Below are 10135 nucleotides of genomic sequence, written 5' to 3' on the forward strand. Positions count from 1 at the left end.
GTGTTCTTTAACGAATTATTTGATCATAATTTAGTTCAATACAACTGTACCCCTAATTGTAGTGTTAGACTGCTTGATCTTTGCTCTGCCAATTTTCTTGAGATTTGTGTTCATCGTTGTCTTCAGGTCCTTATCATCCAGCAATATGTATTTCACTTCATCACAAGCATGATGGTTCATTGAACTGTTTCGATGTTCCAAATTTAACTTTTTCAAATAAATATTACGATTTTCATAAAATCAATATTGTATTGCTGAAATATCACCTTTCACATATAGGACTTGATTTCTGAACCGGTAGTATTAAAAGCTTATTGTCATCATTCTACAATACATTAAATCTAGCTATTGCTGCATCTGTTCCGATCAAGCAATGTCGACCTCGAAGCAGGTGTCCCCCGTGGTTTAATAAAACAATTAAATATCACAAGAATAGAAAAAACTCGCTATTCAAAAAATATTCGAAAAGTGGCTTTGGGCTCGACAATGTCGCTTACTCGGTGGTGAGGCATAGATTTAACTCCCTCAACCATCATTATGACTGCAGAAACCTTCAGTTCGTTAAATCCTCTCTGTTTGCTAATCCTAAATTCTTCTTTAAATTTGTTATCTGAAAAAGAAAAATTTCCACATATCCATCTCATGTTTCTTTTAATGGTTCTGATTCCTCGCATAATTTTGAAATCTCAAATCTCTTTGCTGAGTATTTCCGACGAAACTTTTCGATTGCTAATTTCGATTTATCAGCAAACTACCCATATCCTATAACTAACTCAGTTTCAATACCTAACTTAGTTATTTCGGAAGATGACGTTTTTAAAGGGTTGCGTTCTCTAAAATGCAGTTGTTCGCCTGGACCTGATGGAATTCCACCATGTGTACTTAAATCTTGCGCTGTCGAGTTATGTGGTGTGATTTCAAAGATTTTTAACATGTCCTTGTATTTAGGTGTTTTCGCTTCATGTTGGAAGAGTAGTTTCCTTATTCCTATCCACAAGCGTGGAAGTAGACAATTTGTTGAGAACTACGGAGGCTTAGCCAAGTTGAGTATCTTGCCCAAGTTGTTCGAGCGTATTGTGACTCGGCATTTGGCCTTTGCCATTAATTCGTACATTTCTCCGCACCAGCACGGCTTTCGTAAAGGGCAATCTACAGTCACCAACTTGTTAGGGTTTACCTATCATGTTTTCAAGGCTTTTTCTAGAAGCTCTCGCACAGATGTTATTTACACTGATTTAAGCAAAGCATTTGATATGGTTAACCATAGACTACTTATCTTTAAACTCCAAGCCTCGGGTTTCCCACCCTTCTTAGTGAAATGGATAAGCTCTTATCTGCACAATAGATCCTAGATCACTGCACAATAGATCACTTCGGATGAATTCTCTGTGACGTCTGTACCGTCTCTTGAGAAACGTAAGTTTGTTCTTGGGATTTCCTTCGTAGTCAAATTAATAAATGGTGCAATTGACTCCCCCGCATTACTTCATGAGATAGGCTTTAATGTCCCTAACCGCTTCTCTAGGCACTTTATCTTGATAAATCTTAGTCAAATATAACTACGAACTGTTTAATTCGCTCAGAGCTGTTTGCAAGAACCTAAATGACATCTATCACTTATTCTCATTATGGGACTCTTTAAAGTCCATTAAAGCAACATTGCTTATTACGCGCGATTTATCTATGTCGTACTTAAACTAGCTTTTAACCTTCAAACGGCGTTACGATCCGAAAATCAATTGTTGTTAACTATTAACGGTTGCCAAGCTTATGCATGTTTGCTATGGTTCATTTGCAATTTGCTCCTGTACCGGTTGTAAGTGTGGCTTTATGCTAGTTGTGTACATACTTTGTTCTTTTTTTTACTTCTTATTTGTTTTATTGTACTTGTAGTTTCATATTAATTAATATAAGTTTTGCTTTAAATGCCAATTGAACTCGACTGTTATTTGTTTAGTTGAGTTTCATGTATAAGTAGATTTAAAAAAAATAAATAAAAAACCGTGCAGAAAAAGTGATAATGAAATGTACATTACATGTTTATAACACAAAACAATTCATTTTTATTGCAAAAAACAAAGTAACGGTAAAGGCAGAAAAAAATATCATAATATTAAAGAAATATAAAAATCTCATTTTCTCGGGAATTCAAAATTTACAATAACTCTGCCACTGACTTTGAGATCCTTTTATCACCTCTTAAATGCATTTAAAAATTCATTTTATATTCTTATTGTGCGAGACTTACCTCTTATTTTAATCAGCCGTTTCTAAGTCTTAAAATAGTAGAATGGAGTAAGCATTGGTTGTTTTAGAAAAAATAAGTCTTAAGATTTACTTTAAAAGCTAACAAAAATTTCACTTTATCGTATTACAAAATCGCAGCATGAGAGAAAAATAAGAAATAAAGCCCAGAGAAAAATATCCCATTTGTTTAAAAATTTTAGAACAATTTCATTTTACAGCGTATTACAAAATTTTAACATGAGAAAAAAATAAAAAGTTTTTTAGATTAATGTGTGAATGGATACATATTTATTTAATTAATGAAATTTTAAAAAAATATAATTTTGCAACTTTTTTTGTAAAATACATATGTTTCGTTTTAATTTTTCCTGGGTAAATGAAACTTATTGACTTCTTATTAAGTTAAAGACTCTAAAGCATTTTCTACCTTAAACTGTAGGATAACTAGCTGAACTAGCGATGCCACATTGATTTTCTTGGTTACGTGCCATTTTAATATATCCCTTTTCACCCCAAGTTATGCCCCAAGAATTCTTCACCAGCCAGTAATCTTGTCCCTCAGAATTGGTGCCGTAACCCACCACTAGAACGCCATGGTCCAAAGTTTCGCTGTTACATTCGGGTTCATTATAAACACCCTCGGAATAGAATTGGAATGATTCGTGGGAAGCATCAATGGCTACCGCAATAGGGCCCATTGTAGCTACGGCTTTCTTCATTTTATCTTCATCACCCTCGGGTATATCAAAGTAACCAGTATCGGTAGCTCCGACAGCAGCCCGCACAAAATGACAAGAATCATCTATGCCCTCATAGGGATAAGATTTCTCTGTGTCAACACCACCATTGTCCTTAATATAGCGGAAGGCGTTGTCCATTAAACCACCATTACAACCTGAAAGACAGATTTAAACAATTTTTAATTAACGATAAGAAAGAGACGAATGCGCATTACTAACAGAGGAGTTCGCGCTATTAACAGAGGAGGTCGGGTTATTGACAAAGGAGGTCGGGTTATTAACAAAGGAGTTCGGGTCATTAACAAACAACCCAGCAAATATTTATATTTTGACGGGAAACTCTAGACTTTTGAATAGTATTTTTCTTCTTCTTTTTCATGACAAAGTATTCTCAACACAATATTAAGTTCGAAATAAGTATTCTTTTCCAGTATCTTGTGGAAAAAGAAAGAAATTTTTATGAGTGAGAAAGTTGCAAAAAATCAAATACGGTGAAAAATTGAAAAAATTACAAAATATCTGAAAAGAAAATTACCATTATTGCCGTATTGGCTAGAACAGTCAACTAAATTTTGTTCACTCAATGACACTAAAATACCCGTTTTACGATAATGTTGCCCTTCTAAAGCTCCCGTAGTGGAGAAAGCCCAACACGAGCCGCAATGACCCTGATCCTTGACACCGGTAACAGCACCTTTTGTACGCCAATCTACGAATTTGGGCACAGTTACATGAGCAGGAGGTATGTAGGTCAAACCAACTAACCCATGTTCGTGGCTGCGAAATGAAAAATTTCTAAGTTATTTTAATATTGCATACCCATCAGAAAAAGCAAACATTACCGCATTATTTTACGCAATGTGTTATTAAATCCATTCATAAGTTGACGGAATTCATGATGCAGCAAATCGGCATATTTGTTTAAGCCCAATTTATAGGCCACTTTGTTATCTGCATATAGTTGATTATGTTTCGCGATTTTATGACGATTTTCATTGTAGATTTTTAAACGGAAGTCTTCCTCAGTAGCCGAGGCGTATTTTTTGTTATGTTCCAGCTACAAAAACGAATAAGTAAGAAAATTATACTTAGTGGTGACCGAATTTTCAATTTTTTTTTTTTTAAAGAACTAAATTTTTATGTTCTATAACATGGAGTAGATTCGGCTGATTTTTTCTATTTTCAACATATTTTCGTCGCAAAGGCATGTTGGCGTTGTAGGCGAATCCGTGCAACAGTTTAAGTCACTTCCAAATTCTTTTGCAAATTGCCTTGTGTTTATTTTCGCTGAGAGACGAATTCACGGACGTACACAGGGGAATTCCAAATTTGAAACTGGCCAAGAATTCATATACTTTGTGTGGTTCTTGAAGCTTGTTTCTACGCCTTATAAATGTGTTAAAAAAAAACTTAGTTTTTGATACACTATAATATATAAATATCCTTCGGTGATATTCTGAGGAATCCGTCATTAAATAAAGATATATTATTTCTACAATATACTACTACTCTACTTACGGTACATGGATATACCAACTTTATGCGGATATATACAACACCCAGAAGAACTTGAGATAGACTAAGCTTTTATCTCTATCGTCTAGCTTGTCTGGTCATCTGACTATCTGTCTTGTGTTCTTGCATTCAATCTAGACGGAGCCATTTTTAAGACACTTTGATGAAATTTACGAACGAAATGTTTTAGACCAAGGACGAACGGTTTTGAATATAGTTCGGATCGTGACATTTTTTCAACCACTTCCCATATAAGGAATTATTTTACAACGTCGTTATATAAACAGCTATATAAAGAGAAATGGTGTTGTGTATTTAATTTACCCCACTGTAATTTTTTACAGGGTTTATTTAGGAAAATTTTTTACATATTTGCTCCTAGAATATCATTACTGAAATTTATTGAAGCATTTGATGAACATGAAATTTGGACCTCTTCAATATGGAATAAGCGATATAACCATAGCGAATTATATTTACTATGCCGCTAAAAACGTCACATTAAGCCATTCACAGCGAAACATTGACATCTTTTTCCATTAGAGGAACTTATCTTTGATTTAAAGATAATTTTGTTTGACTTAGAGACACTTTTTTGGGCTTAGGCCTACTTTTACAGAACGACTTAGTAGTACCTTTCGGACCATTTTTGATTTATTTTTCACTTAATGATGTTAAAGTAAATTGGAAACAACTTAAAAATAAATTGGATTTAAACTTTTACCGTTAATTTTGTATGTGATAGTAAACCAATTTGAACTGCTTGCTTTGAATGTGAAGGTGGTGGTAGGGAACACATGGGTCAGGGGTTTTAGGAAGTATCTTCATAGGATCAAAAATCATAGAAAAAATGTGGAAATATTGTCGGTGGAAATATGTTATCCTCTACGTACCACTTTGCACCCCTTGCCCTATAGGCGTTCAAGTTTTACTAAAAGGTATGACTTAAATTAAATTTATCTAAGAATAAAAGCATGTCATCTTAAGTTGAAATAGGATTTATTGCTCAAGTTGAGTTATGGTAATTTTTTTTTTATGAAAATTTTGTATGCACATCTTGCATGACTCCCTCAGGTTCGTACACTAAACTGCTTTCCAAGGCGTTTAACATTGGGCAAAAGGGTTCTTTGGATAAATATGTACGTACACAAAACGTACGTAAACAAAAACAAGAAAAAACTAGCAAAATTGCTATATTTCGGCATGACCGATTACTAAATATCCTACGCAACTTCGCCTAATACATGTAAAGGCACAGTTTTCAAATTCACTAAATATCGGAGATTGGCATATTTAAAAAATGGGTACTTTGGGCGTGTTTTTGTTACCGAATGGATTCGATTTTAATACTACGGTCAAGAATTTTTATAATCCACCTTCACTTTTTATCACATTTAAAGCTAATAAGAGGAGTCTTTGAAAAAGGGGTGTTTTTTATTTTTGTCCAAAAATACCTGGCAAACAAAAATATATAAACAAATAGCATATATTTCCATAAATAGATATGTATATACCAAAATTATTTCTGATATTCGATATACCCGCTCAATTTATCTTGAATGTTTTTCTTACTTTTTGAGTACAGTATTGTTTATCTATTCACCAATAGATATTTCGTCGCCTTCTAAGTCCCCCTAACACACTTGTGCCAGGGCTTTTTCCAGTTCTTCCCGAAGCCCTTATGACAAGACCTTTTTGGACCTTTGCACTCTTCCAGTGATGCGGTTTTTATCTTGTTAATCGTGGCAAAATTGGCACCTTTCGTGAGTCTCTTCGGTCTTGGGAACTAGAAGAAGTCCTAAAAGGCCAATGCCGGAGACATGATAACGGAATTTTTTTTTTGTCCAAAAAATTACGAACACGCCATGACATGTAAGTTAGCATATTATCATAATGCTATATCTCTGATCGGGTTGCTCACAATTCCATACGTCTGTCTCATACTACTTCCCCCAAACGGCATAACTTCAGGGTGATGTTTCTTACCTTGTGGCAAAAAGTCCACGCAATTATAATTGAAGCAAATAACGAGCAAAACCGTCACATTTGACTGGACTTGGTGTGCTTTTGTCGGTCTTGATTCTTCTGGCCGCTTCCTTAGTAATTGCTTTTTTACGAACAAACAATGACGTATGGGCTGAGGAATTATCGTGGTGATATACATCAATTTTTATAACCGCAAGAATGTTTATCACACAAACAAACACGGATGAACGGGCAAGCATACCGAAATTAACTCAAAGTTTAATATACTTTATATACTCTTTTGCTAATGCTTTGACAAAATAAACACACTCTAAACATTGGTGGTAGGAATAAAAAACAAAAGCATTGCCCACATCATAACAACACCGCAAAAGCCCCTTTGTGCGTTGTCATATAAAACCTCTTTTACATAAAGAAGTTTTTAACTTTCGATTATTTTTATTTTATTGGAATGAAAAATTGAAAACTTAGTTTAAGAAAAGAGGAGATCTTCCCGACCTTAAACGACGTTTGAGAATTCGATGAAAATTATTTGTTCCTAATTGGCAGTAGAATTCTGGTCTCTTGGGCTTAGAGTTTGTTTTGTTAAGCTAAAATTTACTAATATCATCTTTTACTGATAAGCACCAGAAGTTCTATAAAAGCGAGGTCATAATGTTCAAAAACAGACGGTAAAAGACTTGGGACAAAATTCAAAATGTGTAGACTTGAATACGTAAATTAAAAGAGCCCATGACCCGCCCCGAAATACCATCCACCACTTTAGCTTAACATAGCCATTCATATAGATTCTTTAAAATTCGTTGTAAGGGAAGTGCTCCGTTCAGAATCTTTTCCAGTAATGCACGTGCTGGGGTCAAAATGCAGATTGAGCACAAGACAGACGGAGCGACAGGCACGCTTAGCTCAATTCAAAAATTGATTCTTAACATATAAAAAGGATTTAGAAAATATAAAAGATTGGCTACGTGAAGTCCTTCCGAGTATTGGATACATACGTACAGACTTACTTTACCCTTGCACATACAAGCAGACCAGGATATAGTGAACGCATCTGCAATAATAACATAAAATATATAAGTGTATTTAAAAGATTTAAGAGGTTGCTGTATTCGAAGTCCTTCTATGAGTTGCATGCATACATCCAAACTTAATATTTTCTTCTACAACAAGAATGTGACATTAACAATCTTAAGGCCTACCGCACCACACCAGGTGTCGAACCCGTGGTTTCCATCCAAGCATCGGACATCTTAATCGCTAACTCACGTGACGCGTTGTAATAATAATAATACTAATAATAATAATAAAACGCAAAACAGTTGGGCAATGCTGGCAAAGAAATTGTGGTGTCACTATTGGCCCTCGATAGTTATACAGGTAGCTTATAGATAGTTACATTTTTATACCGATCTCTCCAAAGGACGGTGGCATATCCATTCTATCAAAACATTTGCAACACGCAGGGGGAAGCTTCACGTACAATCTATATAAACATCGAAATGTGGATCGCTTAAGCATGTCCAGCTGTTCGTTGCAAATCGTCCGGTGGCAAATCGCCGTTTCCAATTTAACAAAAATATTACAAGTTCATATGCATGTAGGTTAGTATAGAAAATGTTCTCAAAAGCAATAAAACAATCAGATTTCTACTTATTTTTCGTAAACCACACGAGATACTTCATTATTCAAAATGGAAAAATTCGACATTGTATTGTCTTGAAATTCTATTCTATCTCTTCTTCTATTTTTTTTTTTCGTTTCCCTGTTCCTGCTTTGTTACTTTGGAGGAAAGTCGATGGCTTTCGGTGTCTTAGAATCTTCTTCTCGTTACTTAACAGTCTGTGCAATTACGACGCATGTTTTCGACCGACTAAGTCAGTAATCTAAGAATAACATTTTTAGTACAGTACTATGTTGCGAATAATAGCAGGTAACACTAACTTTACTGATATTCCTTTCGAGGGTGGAGATGATGCGAGCGAGCTAGGGATAATTACGCAAGCATATAAGAATGTTTCAGTTTAGCTTCGTATGTCTGCTCAGATACCACACAATAATACATACTATTTGTTGATCATCTTTAGGATCTTGGATCATTTCTTTCATTTTGTCATATTTTACCGGCTGGGTCCTAAACTGTAATAATCAATAAAAAATTTCTTTCTTAGCACGTGCGGCTTACACCAAAAATTTTTCCGGCTCTTCTACCGCACAGACTTTGTAAGCTGTTTATATTTGTTTATTGCTCGCTGTTCGACAGGTTGCTTAAATTTTCCTCCTTTTTGAATTTCCGTCATTTCGAAGGTATTTTTTAAAAATATAATTATGAATATGACAACCACTCAATGATAACTTCTTCTTCTTACTGCAATTCATTTGTTGTTGATTTGCCACGTTGTAAAAAAAGGTCCAATGTGAACACAGAGTTCTTCAAACAAGCAACCTACACCAAAAAGTGAACAAGAACAAGCAACCTACCTCTAGAATAAACAAGAACAAACATCCTACCCCAAGGAATAAGAAGAACAAGCAAAGTACACCAAAAAATGAACAAAAACGAGCTGTAGACATGAGGCTATTGTATTTTGCTTTTGGAAGCGAAAAACTGGAGTGATTGAAAACTTTGCTTAAAACGCAACATATCTATTAAATGCATGATCGACGAACGCAATAAGACAATTGATAAGTCCGTTCAGACATCTCCTCCCAAAGAGTGTAAATCGTAAAGCAACTGAAACAAAGAAGAAAAAAAATCATTCGTGAGGATTTCTACAACATGGTTGGAAAAACTGTATCTCCATATACAGCGGCCATTAAATTTATATCATAGAGCAGGTCAGACTTTAAATATATTTCAAAAAGACATGTAAAATTGATGCTCTTTATTGTCATTGTCATTTCTTTGAACTAGTACGAGCACGTCTTAAGCCTGATAGCCGCCAGTTCTTTTTTCGTTTTACTATTAATACTGGAGATAGATTGATTGGAGGTGCTTCCCCGTATATGCTTAAACGGTCCATACGTTCTTTAGGCGTTAATTTATTTATTGAATAAGTTCTTACGTTACAGCAGGTACTATCAGAGAGTGTGGCGTCACTAATCGGACTGTCATTTTTTAAAGAAGTTGTATCGGGATCTTTTTCCATTTCCTGAAGGGACAATTTCCTATTGATGCACTGTGTACTTGTTTCAACAGCATTTTTAAGAAACTTCCCTCATTCGGGGAGATTTCCTCAAACACAAAATCTTCTTAAGGGTGGTTTTCATCTATGTGTTTCTATGACTGTCTCATGTAAGTCTCATCATACAAATCGACAAAGATTATACCCTCTTTCTTAATTAGGAAATGAGCACAGTTAATTGTTATATCAAACTACTATTATGGGTTATTTTTTCTTCCAATCTACATTCGGCAACTCTGTTCAAGCGCTGTGGTCACATTTTTCTCTTTGTGGAAAAATTTTTGCAATTTATTTTCTTTATTGCGTTATACATTTTTAAAAGTTCTCAAACTTATTATAATCGATTGAACTTTTTGTGTGTTTATTGCGAAAAGTGTTCATCGCGGATATCGTACGTGTTTTCCTTTAAATACATTAAAAAAAAAAAAAAAAAAAAAAAAAAAAAAAAAAAAAAAAAAAAAA

At 34.6% G+C, this 10135-nt stretch overlaps 1 protein-coding gene across 3 annotated transcripts in view; it reads right to left on the reverse strand.

Moving 5' to 3' along the window:
* Positions 1–2542: 2542 nt before the first annotated feature.
* LOC119642109 (cathepsin L) overlaps positions 2543–10135 on the reverse strand; it is a 51344-nt gene continuing 43751 nt past the window's right edge. For all 3 annotated transcript variants that reach the window (XM_038041088.1, XM_038041089.1, XM_038041090.1), the window contains exons 3-5: positions 3830–4044; positions 3523–3764; positions 2543–3142 (exon numbers count right to left, since the gene is read on the reverse strand). In XM_038041088.1, the coding sequence (XP_037897016.1) occupies positions 2676–3142; positions 3523–3764; positions 3830–4044 (924 nt within the window). In that variant the 3' untranslated portion in view covers positions 2543–2675. The remainder of the gene's footprint in view (positions 3143–3522; positions 3765–3829; positions 4045–10135) is intronic.

The sequence above is a fragment of the Glossina fuscipes genome, unplaced genomic scaffold (assembly GCF_014805625.2).
Source record: "Glossina fuscipes isolate IAEA_lab_2018 unplaced genomic scaffold, Yale_Gfus_2 214, whole genome shotgun sequence".
Lineage (NCBI taxonomy): Eukaryota > Metazoa > Arthropoda > Insecta > Diptera > Glossinidae > Glossina > Glossina fuscipes.